Below are 23190 nucleotides of genomic sequence, written 5' to 3'. Positions count from 1 at the left end.
TTCTTAATGTTCCTGCTTGCCAATTTCCTGAACTCTATGTCTACTAACCCTCTTGCAGGAAACAGAAATCCTTCTTTATTCTGTCAAAACTGCTGATGATTTGAACATCTTTAATGAAATCAGCCATGAAATATTGTCAGGGATGGAAATCTAAATTGAAAACAAAAATATGTTTTTAATATTCATTTGGTCAGGCAGTACCTGTGAAAAAGAGCAGAAGTCATGTTTTAGAAAGAGATGACTAGTTCTGATGAGTTGTCATCTCAACTGGAAATGTTACCTATTTTAAATCTCTTCTTAATCTTCTCTGCACTGAGTAATGTTTTTCCCAATCTTTCTGATCAGTCTCCACCATGCCATTTTCATAAATCTCATGCCATCCTCTCCAAGGTCTTGATTGCTCCTGAGAAGGATGTGCAGAATTGAAAACGCGATTCCAACAGAGATCTGAGCAGTCTTTGACAAAGAAATGTAATTTCCTTACTTTTGTGTAGTTTTGCTATATTTAGAAATTCCACGATACCAGATGCTTTTTAACAGTTTATTCAATGTTTTTTCCACCATCGAACACTGATGAATATGCGCATTGTGTCTGTGCACCTGCAAACCTTTTTAAAATTATCCCTTTTTGTTTATATTGACCTTTTTCCTTCTGACCAAAATCAATCTCAAAACACTTCTCTGGAAGACCTCAATTTATTTTTCCAGTCTGTCACCATTTTGAATTCTGCTCCTGTGCTCCTCACTATTTGCTACATTTCTGATTTTTGTATGATCTGCCAGCCTGTGCCCTTTTATAACAATATCCGTGTCCATGTATGTACAGATTTTAAAACTGTATTTTTCATTGTGATTAATTGCCATTGATGGGTGCAGGAATCTTGGTGTCTCCTTGGTACTCCCTGATTTTAAACTCTTGTGTCGGGTGTCAAGACTAACTACAGTCCTACTTTTCCAGTCAAAATAAAACTGACTTAGGACAGATTAGAACTAAACTCAATGGATGAGTTACAAATGATGACTTCAGCCCAACCTGTGGTCATTAAATGTTCCTATGTTTGATATTTTAATGCAATTTATGATTTGAAATGCTATTTTTTGATTTTCTTTTAGATCTCAGAGAAAATGAACACATACTAAATTATCATCAGCGGATCGGTTTAAAGTAAGTTGTAGTGGAAGTAGTTTTTCATGATTGGGTCGTGGTTCTGTCATTTTCAGAAGTCTGCAATTAGTCATGTGCATTTTTCCATAGACTTCTTCAAACATAATATCATTTTTTTAAAAAAAAGACTCTTCTTTGGGAAAATTATCTCCCTTAAAATGTTCATCACTTCATGTGCCAGCAGTTTAAAACTCGTGTGAAATTTTAAAAGCTTTCAAACATTTATGGAGAGAAAAGGCCAATTAGCCTCATTGAGTTTCATCCTTGCTATTCACTTAATTTTGTTCAGAATATTGTGTCTGTGGCATGGGCAAGTATGTTGCTGTGTTTAAAACTTGATGATCCCTGAAGGAGGGAGGTGTTGGATTATATTAATTAAGTTAACTTGATGATACATTATGCATAACCATGATGTGTTGGAACTTGCTTAATGACTTTATAGAAATACAGACAAATTTATTTTCATAAAATGACAATAGTATTTTCCTCTTTTATTCTGGAGTTTGTTTCCCATGGAGTTGGTGTTTGAGAGAGTGACTTGAGTGGTTGGAAGGTTCATTGGAGAGAATGAGCAATCATTGGCCTGATAAATGTTGGACTGATAAATGAGCATTCTGAGAAAAGTGATTGGAATGAGACACTAAAGATAGCACAGCATCTACTGTCTTTATGGTCCCCACATGATAGCCTTTAAGGAAAATAACCTGCTGAGTTAGTATATTTGATGCAGCAACAGAACAGTAGAATACTAGAAATGCTTGATGTCTTATTTTTAGATCTGCATTTTCAAATTTATCTTTCAATTATTGCCACGTACTGTGCATATAAATTTCTCTTGACTCATTGATATTTCAAATAGCAGAGAGATCAAATTTGATCAGATAATTCCATTGACAAATGATTGATGTCATTTTGCTGCTTAGTTTAAAAAGATATTTGCATCAAGTAAGAGTTAACTCTCTCGCTGCCTTTTTTTTAATAGGTAAGGAAAACAATTTGAATTTATTTACAAGAATTCAACCAGTCAATTAATAGACACATGTTGAATGTTTTCAATGCTGAGAGTCTGCGTCTTCAGGAAGTATATTGCATTGTTGTATTGGATGAAAGTACAGCCTGAATGAGCAAAAGTTCATTTCTTCACTGTTTGTTTCATGATTTTTTAAAAATTGAAATGTGCACTGAGTGTATTTGCAACATAATGTGCTGATAAACTTTAGTGGCAGTGGAAAAGGATCACACTAAATAACCTCAACTTGGATTGGGATTCATTGGACTTGTTGCCCTTGATTTTTAAAAAAAATTGTAGTCATAATTGTTTAATTCTAGCATGTGCCAACATTTCCAGAAATATTTTTTTCTTGTAATTTACAGTGAAATGGGAAATTAATAAGCACTATTTGTAAAATGTTTTACAGGACCATCATCAAACCATTTAGAAATAATTTGCATTTTAAATATGCAGTTTTAACTAACTGCTCTCATTTTAATTACTGAGCAACTTCCAACTATATCTGAGGGTCTGTGAGATTTGATTACACTTTCCCGACATCAATCTTAACTCATTGGCTATTTACAGAATACACACACATGTTATACATTTGATGATGTAAAGCTGTTTTCACAGATTAAACTTGTGTAAAAAGACTCTGAAACTAAACATTGTAAGTGAATGAACTTTGTGCTGAATGAATAGACTCCTCACTGAATTCCTGTCAATGAATTTATCAGTGCTTTCACTGATTTTTGTAGGTATTTTGAGGATTTTGAAAAGCGAATTCCTCGATGTGAGATGGTGAAAATGCAGGTAAGGCAGACAGAACTAAGTGCCAATAATGCAGTTCCCTCTGACGTTGTAAACAATGAGAGACTTTATGCGGAAGAATACATTGTAACTGCACATTTGAATCTTGATGCATGTATAGTATTTGTATGTTTGTAAACAGATGTGGGCTGCCTCACAGCACCAGGAACCTGGGTTCGATTCTGACCTCGGGTGACTGCGTGGATTTCCTCTGGGTGCTCCGGGATTCTAAAATCTATGTTTGAGATTAGATTAGATTTCCTACAGTATGGAAACAGGCCCTTCAGCCCAACAAGTCCACATCGACCCTCCGAAGAGCAACCCACCCAGACCCATTCCCCCACATTTACCCCATACTGTGCTAACCACTGAGCCACCATGCCGCCCCAGTGCACCTGTCCTGGTGTTAGATTTGACTGACTGTTCTCCTTTGCCAAATAGCGGTACTTAAATTTTCACAAAGCTGCTGCCGAAATTCAGCCTTTTCTGAGTTGTAAAATAATCAAACAGTTCAGCATAGAAAGGAGCCATTCAGCACATCAAATATGTGCTGTTGTTTTTGATGTCTTAGTCAATTTAAGTTGACTTAGTTGTACTTCCTCACTCATTGCTTATATTAGAAGATCGACTACATTTTTAAAATCATTCGTTTTGTGTAAGCATTTGGCATGTCTTGGGATTCTTGAAAGGAGCTAATGAAATGCAAATATTTATTTCTGCCCTTCCTACTTTCATTTCTTATTTTTTTTTGCTCTCATTTCCCAGTATTTCTTCCATTCCTTTGTGAAAGTTACTGTCGAGTCATTTTCCACCACTCAAATAGGCAGTAGACAGTGTTACGACACAGAGGTGAACCCTTTTGTTAACTAAACCAATCATCCAGAAAAGCCAGCCTTGCCTCGTAAACTGTTAAAGTAGGAGTGACAGAGAACTTCCAGATTCCACTATTTAAAGAAAATGACGTCAACTTATTTTTTAACTCTTTGAAAGTGAATATGAAACAACTATTTACAACACTAAGCCCCCTGTCTCTTAATTGCTTACTATCTGCCTCCAATTCTATAACAATATACTATTCCAATAATGCACTTATTAAAATTAGATTAGATTAGATGACTTACAGTGGAAACAGGCCCTACGGCCCAACAAGTCCACACCGACCCGCCAAAGCGCAACCCACCCATACCCCTACATTTACCCCTTACTACGGGCAATTTAGCATGGCCAATTCACCTGACCCACACATCTTTGGACTGTGGGAGGAAACCGGAGCACCCGGAGGACACGGGGAAAACGTGCAAACTCCACACAGTCAGTCGCCTGAGTCGGGAACTGAACCCAGGTCTCAGGCACTGTGAGGCAGCAGTGCTAACCACTGTGCCACCGTGCCGCCCACAATCAACTTAATTTCAAAACCACACAGTGAATGTGTTCCTCTGTGTCTTCCCTCTTCTGACTGAAGATTTCCCTGGGTTGATCTATTTCTTTTTACTGCAAGTATGTTTCAAATGAAAAGGTACCTTTGATAGAGAGTGTTTTCTGATTTTTATGAGAGCAAGGTGTTTGATTGGCAATTGGCTTTCTCGCTCTTTATGGCAATTGCTCCCTAACCGATTTTCAAAATGTTTGCATTCTTATGCCCCCAAAATTGGATTGTCTCATTGGTTCAATGTTGGCAAAACAACAAATTCAAACTTTATTGGCTTTTAGTATCCTGGAGCATAATTTAAACTGGTTAAATTTGAATTGTTGTTAAAAAAGCACCCAAACTCAGCTATCCATTTTACAGTCAAATGTTACATATTTTCAATTTTCTAGTACACTCTGGGACGAACATCGAGTCATATACACAGATGCTTGTAATCTCTCAGTTCTGAACAACAGTCTCTCTCTCTCTCTCTCTCTCTCTCTCTCTCTCTCTTAATGGGACAGTACACACCTTCAAATTCATAACAAAAGATAATAGCAGAATTAGAGCACATTCCTGCAATTACCCTTTGTCTTTTCAATGCTGTATTGTCATATCAAAATCTGAGTTCAGAATGGTGTCAAAGACATTAGAGGAGATGGTTAGTTGGAACCAATTCTCATAAATCACTTTGTCATTCCCCCTCCAAAGATGTTGCAACCTCCCATTTGTATGGTGCCTCGAAATGGGTGCATTCCTCCAGCTGAGGCTAAACTCATACTCTTTTTTTTTGCACAACATCCTGACTTTTGTACTCCGTGTTGTGATTAGTAAATCAAGGATTCCATATGCGATATTAACTTTCCATAAACTCTAATGGATTGGTATGCAAATAACCTCAGGTCACTCTTTTCTCCTTTTAAGCCCTATTACCTCCTTTTAGATCTTCCCTTGACCAAGTCTACCTGATAAGTCTTGTTGTGTCTCACTGTCAAATTTTATTTGATAATATTCCGGTGAGAATTATTTGAGCATTTTACTATATGTAAGGGTAGAATATAAACAAAGTTGGTATTGTTACAACTGTGATAATTTGATTAAAGATATGTATGTTGCATGATATGTAAGGGGAGGCAATGGCCTACTGATATTTATCACTCGATTATTAATCCAGAGATCAAGCTAGTACAAGTAGACAACCCTTTATCCAAAATCCTGAAATCCGAAACGCTCCAAAATCCAAGTTTTTTTTTTAGGGAAGTTTTTGTCTCATTAATAAGGTTGTTTGGCATGCAAACAGTCAACCCAATTCCACACCCACTCGATGCATGTCACTCAGATGCGACGGCGGGGGAGGGGGGCCCAGCACTGGCAGGCCTCAATTCTGTCTCAGGTCCCGTAGTACTCAATGTGAGTTTGCTGTTCACTAAGATTTTTTTAAAAACTTTCACCGTCGATCTGTCACTTATTCCGAAATTCAAAAAAATTCCGAAAACCCAGCTAGTCCCAAGCATTTCGGATAAAGGATTGTGCACCTGTACTTTTGTGACCTGGGTTTGAATCCTGACATGGTAGATGGTGGAATTTAAAGTCAATAAAAATCTGCAAGTGTCATCCCAATGATGACGATGAAACCATTGTCACTTCCCCATTTGTTAGAGTTCCCTTGAGTTAGCTACATTCCAGGATTGATGATTCATCTGAGTAACTTCATGTCATCATATAGTTTCCACTGGCACAGAGAAAATTTAAAATTCATACTCATTTTCTATACCTGCAAATGCTCTCTCCTCAAGCATCTGAAGTTTGGAAGAGCACAATCCAGAATTATACCATGAGATGTATTTCTCATATTAATTCAGATGAAATGAAAATGTCAGGTTTTCATTGCCTCACTACTTGAATCCCTATTACAACAGAATGTGGGAAGGATTTAGTATCTCTCCCAATGTTCCCTTTTTAGTACTGATGACATTTGGAATTTACTGCTTGGGGAACTGCGAATTAAAACTTTATATCTTGAAGCATGAGCATGTTGGAGCATCTCATGTCTATCCCTCCAGTTTCTCTTTTGTGTGGATTGAAACAATTTTTTGCCTCTCTTCACCCTTTAGGCCATTGTCCTGCGGGAAGTGGAGAAACTGGATCCAAATTATGTCGCCATCATTTGTGGCAGTTTCAGGCGAGGTTTGTACCACTTCAGTCATTTAACTGGCAACTTCTGGGACTGGTAATTGGAAGTGCTACCAGGAATTTGCACTGAAATTATAAAATGTACAAGAGTCTGAAATGTTTGTTTTTAAAATTTTAAGTTGCAAATATTCTACGTTGCTCACAAAGAATCATTTCATCCGAGCAAATTCTGTCATTATAACTGACAAAAGTCCAAGAAAAGCTCTTTTATTCCTTTTTATCAAATTTATGAGTATCATAATTATGTGATATAATTATCTAATAACAACACTTGGGGAGAAATAATACAATTAATAAATATTTAGGGGAAGAATGAAGCTGTGAATGGTGGAATTTTGAAATGTCAAGGTAAATTTCTGTGAAAGTGTACCTTGTCAATTGGCATTTGAAAGCAAATAATTTTTTCCTCTCTTAGAAGACCATCATATGCAAGTTGTATAAGCATGGTATTCATTATATGCCAGAGAATTTTTTGTTTTTATTTACAGAGAATCCATTATCTCTGGAACAAATTGCTGGTGTTTATAATGAGCACCGATTTAAGCGTTTTAAGGGGGAATTTTTTTTGTATTTATTCACAAGATTTGAGCAATGCTAGTAAGTGATATATATCCATGTCAAGATGATCTATGATTTGGAGGCTGATTTGTTGGTTGTAAATGGTCTTGGTTTTTGATGAGGTGTTAGAGTCATAGAGATGTACAGCACAGAAAGAGACCCTTCGGTCTAACCCATCCATGCCGACCAGATATCCCAACCCAATCTAGTCCTACCTGCTGGCACCTAGTCCATATCCCTCCAAACCTTTCCTATTCATATATCCATCCAGGTGCCTTTTAGATATTGCAATGGTACTAGCCTCCACTACTTCCTCTGGCAGCTCATTCCAGATGGTATAAGTTGGTAATAGCAAAAAGCCTTTGAGGACTACTCCAGTTTAACTTTTGATTGTGAATGGATCGAATTTTGAAGGTAAAAGATGGGCTGCCAATCATATGTACTGCTTTATTCTGGATGGTGTTGAGATTCTTGAGGACTGTTGAAGCTGTACTCGCCCAGGCAAATGAGGAATAATCCATCACAGTTCTGACTTGTCTGTTGTAGATGGTGGAGAGGCTTTGATGAGTCAGGAGGTGATTTAATTGGCACAGAATTTCCGGCCTCTAGCCCGTTTCTGGAATGTAATCCTTATATGACTTGCCCAATCAAGTTTTTGGTCAGTGGTGACTCACAGGATATTGTTAGGGTGTTCAGCTATGGTAATGGTGTTTAATCGCAAAGAGGAGCACAAGTGTGATGCAGAATGTTACATTTCACTTTTCAGTCCAAACTTATTGTTCAGGTCTTTCTTCATTTGGACATAGACTTGTTCATTTAAGTCAGCATCCCCACTTCTAAAGGAATGAAACCGATGCTGATAACTGGGTCTGGGACATCATTGATGACTGACTTCAAGGATTGAGATGGATGGCTTTCATAAAACACAAGCACATCATTTTGTGCTAGCTATGACATGGGCCAGTGAAAGAGTTTTCGTAGGGCAGTTACTTTCACCTTCACTTGGAAAATCAATGCTTTTCTACGTTTTTGAATGAAGGCGATAATGTGGTGAGAAATCCACTGGTCCTGGTGGAGCTCTCGTAGATATTCCACAAATTCCTTTTCTTGCAATCCACTCAACCTGATTTTCACAGTCCAGCTGCATAATGATATCCCCCATGATCACTCTAACCTGTTGGACAGGGGTTGAGGCTCCTGCAACTCTACCCCTGGATCCCTCTACTTGCCTCACTCACAGCTGCATTCTCCTATCCACAGGCCAAATTCATGTTAGTTAGATGAAGGGATGTGACTGTCTCCTGAAACACAGCAGACAGGTAATTCTCTTCCTCCCTGATATGTTGCAATGTTTGAAGCTCAGACTCAAGCTCATTGACTCTGAACCAGAGTTCTTCCAGCAACCAACATTTACTGCAGACATGGTTACTGGGAACTACAAAGAGGTCCATAATCTCCCACATCATGCAGAAACACACCACCTGACTCACCATCCTTATTTTATTTAATTCGTTTTAAATTTATTTTTTATTTTTAACTTTTTTGTGTCTCTGTGATGAAAGTTGTGACCAATAAATTAGCAAGATTCAATTTAATACATTCAAATTTAGCAGATCCCTTAGCCAATCAAACCACAACCCTCATGTGATATCACTTTTCAGTTTCCCCATCAGGATCAGAATCCCATCTTTTCAGACTGTTCTCTGTTTGCTACCATTCAGCTCTGGTCCTGAAGTTAAGCCCCAAATCCACAAGTTAAGTTTTTATAATCTGTTACCTTCTCAGGTAATTGGTCGCATTGCATTTGTCCTGCTTTTTGTGAGCAGACAATACCTGGGCAGTTTACAGCTTTGTGTTTTTTTGAGATTAGATATCCTACGGTGTGGAAATAGGCCCAACAAGCCCACACCGACCCTCTGAAGAGTAACCCATTTCCCTCTGACTAATGCATCTAACACGATAGGCAATTTTGCATGGCCAATTCACCTGACCCGCACATCTCTGGATTGCGGGAGGAAACCAGAGCACCCAGAGGAAACCCACGCAGACACGGGGAGAATGTGCAAACTCCACACAGACAGTTAAATCCGTGCAGGATAAGCTGAGCATGAAGTTTGCCTGATTGCAGATTTTCACGACAACCATAGTTTTGTCAGGTCCCAAAGCTTTGCTGCATTCGATGTGTTTGGTTGTTTGTTGAAATCATTTGAAACTACTCATATTGGCAGAAGGCTGACCTTGGACCACCAGTTGAAACATTTTTGTTTGTAGATGCTTGCAGGTACTACAGCCATGTTCTTTGCAGTTATGTACAAAGTTTTGTTGTCATTGAGGTTTCGGAGGTGGTGGCAGTACTTGTCCATGGTGTATTCAGTATTTAAACTTATGGTAGGTCAATAATTGGGTAGTGTCATTCAAGGCCATTGGCTGGTAGAATTGTGATCAATTGCAAAACAAAGAGAATGATTTGTTTGCGGGCAACATTCACTTTATTACCTGCCAAAACTTTGAGATGGCGGTGAGAGCTGATTGAGATCATGGTGGTCATTTTTGTCCTGGTCAGCGAACATCTATCTATCTTCCAGGACTATGCTTCATCACATTTTGAAAATAGCAACTGCAATGCAAGTTGGAAGGATTCTCCTTCATTATTCTTTCCCTTCATGTCTGCAGGCGCTGAATCCAGTGGTGATATGGATATTCTTTTGACTCATCCAGACTTCACTTCAGAATCATTAAAAAGGGTGAGATCTGATTAACTGAAATACCCTTTAGAAAAATTTCAACTTTGCATGTTTCTGGGTGTGCTTTAAATCGGCCAAGTGGATTTTAAAACCAAGAATATCATTAACATTTTAACTGTGCAACAATTGACTTTGAAATCTTCCTCATAGCATAAACATCAATACAGATCATGACCTGAAGTGCCTCTTTTTTTCGGCAATAAATTCTATGCACTATCTCTCTTGTGCATTTTGTTTAGATATTTCTTAAAGCCTGAGACCATATTGCAAGTTTGCGTTTATACATCGGAACAGAAGTAGTCCATTTGACCTTTTGAGCCTGCTCCATCATTCAGCCAGATCATATTGTGCTTTCAGCTCCACTTGCTTGTCTGCACTCGAGTGCCCTCTAGTTTTAGTTTCTCCCAAGAGGAAATATCCTGCATTGGTGCATTCTATCCAGTCCCCATGAATGCAGGCTTGAATGCTCACTTTCCCCAGTTGTACTAGAGTCATACAGAAGAACATCCTCCGTTTTTCTTCAAAACGTAGAGCGTAAAAGGAGGACATTCGATCACTTGTGCATGTGTTGATGCTGTGTGACAAATTACTATTTGCTGATCTAAAACCAGGTCTCATACTTGCTCAATGGATTTTTTTTATCTCTCTATCAATATTTTGAAGACCAACTGAACTGTTTAATGTTTGCTGATCCACGGAGAACAATCCAAACCTTCAATCTGTCCTCCTAAGATCCTTCATCTCTGATAGCATTCTGATAAAATTTCACACCAGCCTTTCAAAAGGTTTTAATCTTTCCTGACGTATCGGTTCCAGATTTGTTCACATTTCTCCACTTAAAGCCCTAACCATTGATATATGAATTTCTGGTATGGTCTTTTGGTTTTTTTTCAATTCACTTGTGGGATGTGGGCATCGCTAGATGGGCCAGCATTTATTGCCCATCCCAAGTTGCCTTTTAGAAGGCGATGGCGAGCTGTCTTCTTGAACTGCTGCAATCCATGTGCTGTTGGTTGACCCATAATGCCCTTAGGGAGGCTAATCCAGAATTTTGACCCAGCGACAGTGAAGAAACAGCAACCTATTTCCAAGTCAGGATGGTGAGTGACTTGGAAAGGAACTTGCAGATAGTGGTGTTCCCATGTATCTGCTCTTGTCAGGGAGCCGCTGCTCAGGAACAGGTTCCGCCTTGAGTGCATTTTGTGTTGGAGGGAGGAGAGAACTTAGGATGCGGGGCTGACCAGAGTCAGGGATGCACTGGATGGCCTGGATGATTGCTGGCACAGAGAGCGATGGTCCACCTCCGATTCACATCGGGAGCCATCCATAGCTGGATAGACAAGGCACTCATGTCCATAACCTCGAGGTGGCTTAGGAGTGCAGTGGACTTCCGGACAAACTGACCAGTGTCTGTCCCAGAGCTTGGCATTGGCCTCACACTGTGGACTCTCCTCTGTGACATGGTTCCCCACAATCAAAGCTATCTCAGGGATATCCTTCCGGTCCCCTTTCAACTGGCGCAGAGGTGTTATCTGTATGGGCAGATGCTGCACACTGTTCACTGCCATGCCTTCATCTGCCACCCGGTCACTGGAGCATAACGTTTTCCTCTCCAGCAGCGCCGATCTCTGTGGAGGGCCCTTGACAAAGGGGATCTGAGATGGAGAGTGCTTCATGTGGCGGTCCCATGCAGTTGGTGACTGAGCAAATTTACCAGGTGCCAGACTATGTGCACGTATTGTGGCTTGAAAGAGATGGACTTCCACTTGAGTCCGTGTATCTGCAGCCCCTTTTCAGGTTTTTGAAGGGGCTGCTGTTAAAATTTTGGTTGCACTTCAGGCCCACACTCCTGATTTACAGGCACCCGTGCAGGAAGGGATGGACAAGTCTATGAACGTTCTCATGGCTTTGCTCTTGGGCCTGGCCATGATAGCCATTAACAAGTCCAGGCAACAAGCTGAGGAGGGACTTGTTGTTCCTGACTGTCTGCCCTCCTTTGCCCCTCTTTGCATCTGTCCGCCTCAAGTGTCCCTGACGCTGAAGCACACTATGTTCACTGATAGTCAAGGCCTGTCGTGACTGATGGATGCTGGAGGCATCATGAACCTGAAAGGTAACATTTTCATTTAGTAATAGGGGAGGCAATGGCCTAGTGGTATTATCACTGGACTGTTAACACAGTGACCTAGATAACGTTCTGGGATCTGAGTTTGAATCCTGCCATGGCGATGGTGGAATTTGAATCCAATAAATGTCAGGAATTGAAGAGTACAATGATGACCATGAATCCATTGTCGATTGTCGTAAAAATCCATTTGGTTCACTCACTCATGTCCTTTAGGGAAGGAAACTGCTGTCCTTAACCAGCCTGGCTGACATGTGACTCCAGACCCATAGCAATTTGGTTAACTCTTAACTTCCCTCTGGGCAATCAGGGATGGGCAATTAAATGCTGCCTGGCCGGTCATGTCTTCTGCCTGTGAGTGAATGAAGGAAATATTTTTTATTCCCACAGTGTAAGTTTCTGTTTTGCCTTTGGAGTTGCTTTTGTTTTTGGGTTGGGACCCAACAAGAAGGCTGTCTTATTTTCCCTTTGCTTCAGTATTTGACCCCTGGAAGTGCTTTATTTCATCAACAAATATTTACTTCACATTTTGATGCCTTGTTGCCCCTACCCCAATAATGCATAGTGACAGCAGAGTTGAGAAAAGTCATTTTCCGTTTGGTTATTTGTTGTTTTCCTTTTTCCAGAATCACTGGACTTTCATGTGTGTTCAAAAGTTGGATAAACATTTGCTTTTTTTGTTTTAAAAGAGTAGTGTGAGCTTTGCTGTGGGCTTAGCCCGGTGCTGTCTTTATGACTGTCTGATGGGGCGGTGTCTGGGAGGGAGCTTGACCTTTTGAGAGAGTGGATGGTGCTCCATAAGGATCTTTGGTGAATTTCTGCAGTGCATCTTGTAGATGGCACATACTGTTGCTACTGAGCGTTGGTGATGGAGGGATTGGATATTGTAGCGCCAATCAAGCAGGCCCCTTTGTCTTGGATGGTGTCAAGCTTCTTGAGTGTTGTTGGAGCTGCAGCCATGGATGAAAGTGGAGAGTATTCCATCACATTCCTGACTCATGTCTTATAGATGGTGGACAGGCTTTGGGGAGTCAGGAACTGAGTTACTTGCTGTAGTATTTCTGGCCTGACCTGCTCTTGTCGCCATTGTTTGTATGTAGCGAGTCCAGTTCAGTTTCTGGTCAATGGTAAAGCCAAGGATGTTGATAGTGGAGCCTTTACTAATGGTAACACTATTGAATATCAAGGGTGGTGGTTAGATTGTCTGTCATTGGAGATGGTCATTGACTGGCATTTCTGTGGAGCGAATATTACTTGCCAATTGTGAGTCTATAACTTGGTGTTGTCTTGTTGAATTTGAATGTGGACTGCTGCTGTATCTGAGGAGTTGTGGATGGTGCTCAACATTATGCACTCATCGGTGAACATCTCCACTTCCGACCTTATGACAGAGCGAAGATAATTGATGAAACAGCTGCTGAAGATGATAGGGCCGAGAATACTCTTGCAGATGTGTCTTGGGGCTGCACACTGGCTGAGTGGTTAGCACAGCGCCAGGGTCCCAGGTTTGATTCCACCTTCGACTGATTGTGCAAACTCCACACCGACAGACATTCTCCCTATGTCTGCATAGGTTTCCCCTGGGTGTTCCATTTTCCTCCCACAGTCCAAAGATATGTAGGTTGAGTGGATTGGTCATGGGAAATGCAGGGTTGCAGGGAGAGAGTAAGGGGGTAGGTCTGGATGGCAAGGTCCTCAGAGGGTTGGTGTGGACTCGATGGGCAGAATGGCCTGCTTCCCCACTGTCGGGATTTTATTAAAAAAGTGTCCTGGCCCTAAGCTGACTGACCTCTAACAACTGCAATCATCTTCCTATGTGCCAAGTATGACTCCAACCAGTGGAGAGTTTTACCTTCCAATACTCATTGATTCTAGTTTTCTAGAGATCTTTGCAATCAACGAAGTGTGACATCAGCCTTGATGTCAAGAGCTGTTGCTCTCACCTCACCTCCGGAATTCAGCTGTTTTGTCCATGCCTGAACCAAGGCTGCAATGAGGTTAGGAACTGAGTGGCCCTGGCAAAACCCAAACTGGGCGTCACTGAGCAGGTTATTGCTGAGCAGATGTTGCTTGATAGCACTGTTGATGACATCTTCCATTTCTTTATTGATGACAGAGAGTGGACATACGGGGCAATAACTGGCTGGGATGGATTTGTCCTGCTTTTTGTAAACTTGACATAACTTGATTGTTTTCCACATTGTAAGATAAATAACTGTTTTAACTGAACTGGAAGAACATGCTGGAGGAGTGACAAGTGCTGGAGAACAAATCTTCATTACTATTGCCAGAATGTTCTCACGGGCCATAGCTTTTGCATTTTCCAGTGCCTCCACATGGAGTGAATCAAATTAGTTGAAAACGGTCATGCTGGGGACAAGTGACGACTCTGAGATGGATGATCCACTCAGCATTTGTGGCTGAAGATGGTTGCGAATGCTTCAGCCTTATCTTTTGCTTTGATGAGTTGGGCTCTTCCATCATTGAGAAGGAGCATATTTGTGGAGTTTTTAATTGTCCATTGAGTTTTTAAATGTCCATCACCATTCATGACTAGGTTTGGCAGGACTGCAGAGCTTAGATTTGATTCATTCATTGTGGGATTGCTTCGCTTTGCCTATCGCTTGCTGCTTTTATTGTTTGTGTGCACCTAGTTTGGTAGCTTCACCAGGTTGATACCTTATTTTTAGGTATGCCTGACACTCCTGCTGCCATCCCCTCCTGCACTCTCCATTGAAGCAGGGTGGATCCCCTGGCTTGATGATCATGGTTGTGTGGGGAGTCTGCCTGGCCATGAATTTGCAGATTCAGCTGGAGTACTATTCTGCTGCTGTTAATAGCCCAAAGTGCATTATGGATGTTCAGTCTTGAGTTGCTTAATTTGTTTGAAATCTGTTCCATTTAGCATGGTGATAGTGCCACATAACATGCGGTTATATACCCTTAATGTGAAGACGTGTCTTCGTCTCCACAAGAACCCTGTAGTGGTCTCTCTTAGCTATACTGTAATGGACGGATGCATCTGCAGCAGGCAGATTGGTGAGGATGAGGTCAAGTATGTTTTCCATCACGTTGGTTCCTTCACCACCTTCACACACATTTTAGCAGTTACGTCCTTTAGAATCCAACCAGCGTGGTTAGTAGTGTTGCTGCTGAGCCTCTGTTTGTGGTGGGCATTGAATGCCCCACCCAGAGTACTCTTGCCAAGTGTTGTTCAACATGCAGGAGTACTGATTCTTCAGCTGAGGGAGGATGGTACCTGGTAATCAGGAACGAAGTTTCCTGGCCCATGTTTAACTTGAAGTCATGAGACTTCACAAGCTCCGGAGTCAATGTTGAATACTCCTCGGACAACTCCTTCCCAACTATATACGACTATGCTGCTACCTCTGCTGGGTCTATCTTGCTGGTGGGAGAGGACATATCCAGAAATGGTGATGGGAATGTCAGGGATATGGTCTGTCAGGCATGATTCTGTGAGTCTGACTATGTCAGGCTATTGCTTGACTGGGTTTATGAGACAGCGTTCCCAATTTTGTCATCGTTGATGTTCGTCAACAGGACATTTCAGAGTCAACAGGGTTATTTCCACTGTTGTCTTTTCTGATGCCTAGGTCGATGTCAGGTGGTCTGTCTGATTTCATTTAATTGTGAGACTTGTACTCAACATACCTATTTACACATCTAAGTAATCTGTATGCTTTTTTTAACTACTTTATAAAATATTCAGAAAATCTGAACATATCTCTTTTAAATTTAGTTATAAGCCAATTGGGTGCCTGATTGTAACAGTCGTGGATGCCCTTATTCTAAAATTCAAATTGAACATGATATGCTGGAGAGATCTGTGGGACCCAAGCAGCATGTTTAAGAACCACATTGCCAACTCAGTGGCAATCTGCACAATCTGAAATTGTATTGGTATATGCACGTACGAGATGGCAGACATGGGAGAGAACAGGGTGGATGATTATTGGGCTACATGTGCTTTGTAAGTTTTTCCCTCAACTGACACAAGGAGAGATTGGGAGGAGCTCTGAGAAAGTGGGAAGCTTTAAAAGATCAAAAAAGCGAGAAAAGTTCAAGGAAGGGGTTTGTTGAAAGCAGTTCTCTTTATTTGACTTTTTTTTTTCATTGAGAAGGGCAGATTCAGATCACTAGAAACCTTCTTAAATGTTTAGTCTGGGTGTGTTTACCTGTGTGGTTTACCATTTGTTCGAATTAAAAGATTGTTTTTGTAGAGAATATTGGTGCATTAATTAAAGGGAGATTGATTTCAATAAGCAATAAAGCCTCTGACTGCTTCTGACCATCAATCCAAACTATGCTGGATCGAATTTCATGAGATCGTGGAAGCTTTGAAGTTCAAGGTAATTTATCTTTTCATGTGAAGTGCCAGGATCCATGGTGCAGGAACCCAGGAAAGTCAGAGAGTAGACCTGAAAACTACATAAAACAAGAGATGGTGAGTTAAATGACTCCCAGTTTGGGCTTTAAAAGCCTGAAGATTATTGAAAGTCGAGAGGTGTAAAATTCTGTAGTTTTATGGCCCGGAAGGGAATTGATAATAAAAATGGGCAGATACGTTTACAGCAATAAACATTTTTGAGGAAAATTTCTGTTTTGGAATTCAGTTTTGAACAGAAACAGCATCCTCTCTGAGAGGCCAAAATTTCCTCTGAGAGTGCAAATTCCAGTGTTTGATCTTAAAAATATTCCCTGTTGAGTGTCATTGTTAGGCATTCTCAATTCTGATGTGTGCAGACATGCACAGTGTGTCCTAACCTTTTTATCCTTGCTGAATCTGTCATTTAAACAACCTACAGTGCAACTTTAAAGGATACAAATGTAATTATGTTGGATAGGGCAGAATATAGTCATTAAATTTCTTTCCTGTGATCTTTGATCACGAGTTGCATCTCAGCAACATGTCGTGGCTTCCCTTCCCAAATCGAAGGATAACAGAGCAGGTGCTTGGGAACACACATCATTCTGATTTGTATCTATTTTGTCATTCCTTCATTGTCGGTTGGTCACAATCTTCAGGCCTCCTCGCATAAGAGCACTGTGTGTGTACCTTCGCCACCAAATTTCAAAACTAATTAAGGATGGCCAACAAATGATGGCTTTGCCGGTGATATCAATAGCCATAAATGAATAATACAAGAAAGGTTTACAATTTCTGAATGTCTACTTCACCAGTGGAAGGATATCTGTGTGAATATGGAAACCAAAGTTGAGTGTTTTTAGATATTGCACAAAACGCAAATCTGAATGCCGCTGCTCAGCCTCAAGGTCTGAAGAGAGTTGACTTTGGATCACCTTGAGTGCTGTCTTCACGTCAATCTTCTTGACGAATTGGCCAATAACCTGTATTAGTTGCAATTGTAAGAGACTGATGGTCTCAGGTATGACTGTTTTTGTGCTGAGTGGGCATTCTGATTTCTTTGTTTCTGATATAGTTGCTCCAAAGGAGATTTGAAATTGTCTGGAGGCTCCTTTAGTCAAAGACTGCTCTTGATTGGTCATGAGCTGATGAGGCAGTCCACAGAAGGTTTATTGGGTTGAGTCTGAGTATGGAGGGACTGTCTTGCATGGAGGGGTTGAGTAGATTGGCCTGTTCTCATTGTAATTCCAAGAATGAGAGGTAATACATAGAATTGCTAGAGATTTGCCAGAGTAGGTTCTGAGGGGTTATTTTGCTTTTGGGAGTCTAGTATCAGATGGCATAATCTCAGAGAAATTGGTCACCTATTTTAGACAAAGATGAGAGTCATTTTGTTCGCTGTAAGTGATGTGTCCATGGAATTCTGTAGAGGTTGGGTCACTAACCATATTCAAGACTGAGATAGATTTCCAAACAGTATGGAAATCAAGGATTATGGGTAAAAGGCTGCAAAGTGGATTTGAAGTTTGTCAGCCATGATCTCATTGAATGACAGAGCTGATCCTGAAATTGGTTGCTGTTTGGTTTCGTGACTTCCATGTGCTCATGTCAAGGGATAACTCCGTATCTTAATTGCAGCATCTTTCCTTGATACCAGTGAATTGTCATTTGAACTCCCACTGTAATTAGGTAGGCTGAGGCCCCACACCATGACTGCAGAGGTAAGTGGTTGAGAAATTCAGATGTCTTTTTAAAATTACATCAAGCACACAGCCTCTGGATAAATCAAGAAGAATTAAATTGCCTTGCTCGTTTTTAATGAACTCATGACAAAATGCTGTGCTCACTTCTTTGCAACTTCTGGCTTCTGAACAGTACTATGCCCATTCATGTGTTGGCATTATACTGATAAAACAGCAGAGGGCTCTCTCTCCTCTTGTTCAGAAACTGTTCCGACATTCTGGTTAATCTAGAGACTTGAGGGGGTATATTCTCTTTTTTTTATATACAAACCTCAATTGTATTTTTATTTTCTTAAATTCTTGCAAAGAGATTTTGCAGCAGGGATTTATATCTTTGTTGTGCAGGCATATGGTAATACAAAACAAAAAATAAAACTTGCAAGCTTATTCCTCTAGGGTTTGTCTTGTGTATTGGAAAAGGAGAGTAGATTCCTTTGTTATCCATGTATGGAGAGTGAATTACAATATTAGATTAGATTACTTACAGTGTGGAAACAGGCCCTTCGGCCCAACAAGTCCACACCCACCCACCGCTGTGCGATCCACCCATACCCCTACATTTACCCCTATACCTCACACTACAGGCAATTTAGCGTGGCCAATTCACCTGACCTGCACACCTTTGGACTGTGGGAGGAAACCGGAGCGCCCGGAGGAATCCCACGCAGACATGGGGAGAATGTGCAAAACTCCACACAGTCAGTCGTCTGAGGCGGGAATTGAACCCGGGTCTCTGATGCTGTGAGGCAGCAGTGCTAACCACTATGCCACCGTGCCGCCCAAAAGGACAAATCCAAATAAGGCAAAATTTGGACTTGCTGATATTTAATTGAACATTTTTTGATCAAGTAAGCTGCAAAACAATTCCATCTTAACAAAAGTAACCTGAATCCAGATATATTTTAAAAAATGTTCTTGAAACCCACAGAACATCACTAACTTACTAAGGGAATATATGTCCTTACGTTTGGCAGAATGATACTATTCTCTTTACGTTAAAGGTTTTCATGGTCTTAAGACTAAATGTGAGGAGATTCATCTTGTAAATAGCTTATAAAACTGGCAACCAATCCTTGGAATTGTTTTGAAGATGTGCTGTCATTTTAAACTGAAATGTTTTGATATTTTTGGAAACTACTAGACACACAGTATTGTATCATCAGAAATGTCTTTTGCTGAGTTTATTGGAGACATGGTAAAGAACAAGAATACCATGCAAACACCTGCCAGAGTTACGACATTACAATTAAACCTTTCCTTACCACTCCTGGGTAGTTTGTAGATTATTATTGTTTTCATCATATGCTGAAAAGGCTGGAAGAATTGAAATCCCCTTGCACAAACCTCCTATCAATACAACTGTCTGATCAGTTCTTTATTGGTGTAACCAAGGCATGACAGCTGACAGTATATAATATATCAATGGGAAATTGACTGTCAACTGGAAGTCCAGCCCTGATGATTGCTAGCTGTATTTCCATTGGACAGGAGACAAAGGTCACTGTCAGATTGGAAGCCCTTGTCAGTAAGATCAACACACAAGTACCTTCATTGTCTAATTCTCACACATATTCTTACAAATACCGAACAAGGATTCATATTTCTGTTTACTGATGGTAGCTAACTTTGTGACTCTCTAAAGCCTGGCCACCATCTACATGCACAATGTAGAAGTATGCTGGGTAGTCTCTGCTTGTCTGGATGAGTGCAGCTCGAAAAACACTCAAGAAGCTTGACACAATCTAAGAAAAAGCAACCTCTTGATTGACACCATATCCACAATCATTCACTCTCTCTACCACCACACAGAGTAGCAGCAGTGCAAGCCATGTCCAAGGTGCACTCTGCAGAAAATCACAAAGGTTCCTTAGCACCTTCCAAACCCACGACCATAGCCTCCAGAAGGAGACAGGCAACAAATGCATTGAAGTACCATCACCTTGAAGTTCTCCTCCAAGTTATCCACCTTCTGACTTGTAAAAACATGTCCATTCTTTCAGTGTCTCGGGGTCAAAACCTGGGCCTCCCTAACAGCATTGAGGGTGGACAGCAAATGGACTGCAGCAGTTAGAGAAGGCAGTCCACTACCATCTTGTAAAGGACAACAAGGGATGAACAGTAACTGAACCAGTGACACCCAAACCCCATTGATTAATTTTTTAAAATGTTGCTGCTAAAATGCTGTGCTGTTTGCTCAGACATGGCAGTGGTAATCCCTTTTAAGGTGTGGGGTTGTGAAGTAAGTGGAAATTGCTCATGCAAGAAACTGTACTGCACAAAAGCACTTAACAAAGCCATGTGCGCCCCTCAAAAGAATTAGAGGTTGTTGCTTGGTAATAATGCATTGTGGCAGGTACTGCCTGTTTGGTATGATATATCAAATGCAACAATGGTTTGATGTTGCAGCCATTCAGTTCATCAAGTATTCTCTATCACTTGAGATCATGCCAAGTTTGATAATCTTGATAAAAATCTGTCTTGAATGTACTTAATGTTAGCTTTCCGTGGGACAGAATTCTCAGATTCACTTCCTCCTCAATCAAGGAATTTCTCCTCATCTCTGACTTAAATTAGATCCTTTTTTGAGCTTATGCTCTCAGGTCCAGACTCTGGCACAAGGGGAAACGACCTTTCCTCGTCTACCTAGTCAAGTTCCATGACAATCTTGCATATTTCAAAAAGGTTGCCTCTCATTCTCCTGAATTCCAATGAATACAGGTCCAACCTTCTCAAGCTATCCTTACACTGAAGCTTCTTTCTGACTGTCTTTCCTCAGTTAAAGGGCCCAAAACTCTTCATAGTTTTCCAACTGTGGTCTGACTCATGCTTTGTATAGTTTTAGCAAAACTCCCCAACTTTTTTACTCCATTCTCAAAATTGTCTGTTCTACAGCATTCTGCCTTTTTCTGTTGAACTGATATTCCGCTAATCTATTCTTCCTGCTAAAATACATAACCTCACATCTTTACACATTGTATTTTCATCTGGCAAGTTTTTGTCCACTCACTAACCTGTCCATATCCATTTGCAAACTCTTTGTGCAATCCTCACCGCTTTCCTTGACACCTATTTTTGTGTCATTCACAAGCTTAGTTGTCGGGCATTCACTTTCCTCATTCAAGTCATTAATATATATTGTGAATAATAATGGCCACGATACTCCACCTGTTCCAGGTTGCCATTTTGAAAATGTTGTCCTTATGCCAACTCTATTATCTAGTAGTTCACCAATCCTCTATTCATGCTCATATTTTATGCCTAACACCATCAGCCTCAGTACCCTAATGTGCAATACCTTATCAACTGCCTTCTGAAATTACAAATGTACTCTTTGTTTCTTGCTTGTTACCTGCTCAAAGAATTCTGGTAAATTTGTCAGGTGTAGTTTCCGCTTCAGAAAGCCATGTTATTTCTGCTTGATCACATCTTTATTGTTACATTCTTTCTAAAAGACTCTATCATTTTCCCAATGACAGATGTTAAGTTTAATTGGTCTATAGTTACTTGTTTTTTATATCTCCATGTCTAAATGCATATGTTATGTTGGCAGTTTTCCAATTCTGTGTGATATTTTTCAGAATTTAAGCATTCTTGGAAGATTACTACCAGTACATGCACTACCTCGGTAGCTACCTACTTCAATATCTCGAGGGTGCTTCCCATCAGGCCCAGGGATATATCAATCTTTAGCCCCGTTTGTTTCCCTCACGTTTTCTCTCTGTGATAATTATTTCCCCTTTCCCTTGATTATTTAGGAATTTTGGAATGCTACCTATGTCCGTCGATTGCTCGGGTATCCGTTTTTGGTGAATACCTTGTATAGGTGTTCTTCTTCCTCTTTTTGTAGTTCTGGTGTGCTGCAATGTGTTGTGGCCCCTTTTGAATAATGTCCTGATGCAACTTCGTTTGTGTGTGTTGGGGTGGTTGCTTTCATAGTTCAGGACTGGTCTGTGTGTGTGGCTTTCCTGTATACCTTCGTGTTGAAATGCTACCTATGTCTTCTGCTGTGAAGACTGATGCAAAGTATTTGATCTCTCTCATTAGTATTTTTCAGTTGTCTTTTATTGGTTTTTAAAACTTTCCCAATTCTCTGGTTTACCACTACTTTTTGTCAAATTATCTGCTTTTTTTTCCCTTTCAATTTGATGCTGTCCTTAACTACCCTAATTAACCATGGTTGGCTTATCCCCTACCTAGATTCAGTGTTGTCAACAGAAAAGCAAAAATGAGAGATTGGCAGGAAGTGAAAATTGAAAACAAGAGGGTGGTAGTGTATGGGCTGAAATAAAAAAAGGGAAATGCTATGAATACTGAGCATGCCAGACAGCATCTGTGGAGAGAGAGAGAGAAACAGAGTTCATGTTCTAACTCAGTGACTTTCCTTCACAACTTGGAAAAGTCAGTGAGCTGTATCAGCTATCAAGCAAATGCAGGGAGGGGGTGGATGCAGTGGGAGCTGATGGGTGATGTGCAGATGAAAAGAGAAGACCTGTGACAGGGTGAACAGCAAACGTGATCCAGTGTCAGAAGAGATAATAGTGAAAGTTAAAATGGGGATTATAATGAGATAAGGAAAGAAATTCAAGATGGAGTTGAAGAAGAATAAAGAAGGATTTGAAGAATTGTAACCAACAGCCTCTGTTTTTCTGTGTTTATCATTAGACATTGGTGAACACTTCACTGAGTCCAGAAGGCTGTGAAATGCCTAAATAAAACATGAGATGGTGTTGCTTGAACTTGATTGAACTTTACTGGTATCGTGTATGCGGACAATTGCAGACAATTCACAGTGAGTTGAGGGTGGAGAATTATGTGGCAAGCGACTGGATGCTTCAGCCTTTCTTATGAACTGAATGGAGATGTTCAACAATCAGATAGGCTTGTGTGAACTGAAGAACCCATATCATGAGCAGTGGCTACATCATACTGATTTGAAAGGAGTGTTTGGTGGGAGCAGATGAAATTGCAGATTTTACACCTCCAGACTTTGATTGTTGTATTGTTAGAAAAGTTGTGCAGGGTATCACGGAGTGAATGGTCATTTTGGGAGGGAGGGAAGAAGTG

The 23190-nt window shown here is 40.5% G+C and overlaps 1 protein-coding gene across 1 annotated transcript in view; it reads left to right on the top strand.

Annotated features, from left to right (window-relative positions):
- polb (polymerase (DNA directed), beta) overlaps positions 1-23190 on the top strand; it is a 108960-nt gene that overhangs the window by 16052 nt on the left and 69718 nt on the right. The window contains exons 7-10 of the mRNA XM_060856418.1: positions 1114-1165; positions 2918-2972; positions 6492-6564; positions 9802-9872. Of these exons, the coding sequence (XP_060712401.1) occupies positions 1114-1165; positions 2918-2972; positions 6492-6564; positions 9802-9872 (251 nt within the window). The remainder of the gene's footprint in view (positions 1-1113; positions 1166-2917; positions 2973-6491; positions 6565-9801; positions 9873-23190) is intronic.

The sequence above is a fragment of the Hemiscyllium ocellatum genome, chromosome 48 (genome assembly GCF_020745735.1).
Source record: "Hemiscyllium ocellatum isolate sHemOce1 chromosome 48, sHemOce1.pat.X.cur, whole genome shotgun sequence".
Lineage (NCBI taxonomy): Eukaryota > Metazoa > Chordata > Chondrichthyes > Orectolobiformes > Hemiscylliidae > Hemiscyllium > Hemiscyllium ocellatum.
Note: the sequence above shows the minus strand (reverse complement) of the source record. Positions and strands in the feature narration are given on the sequence as shown.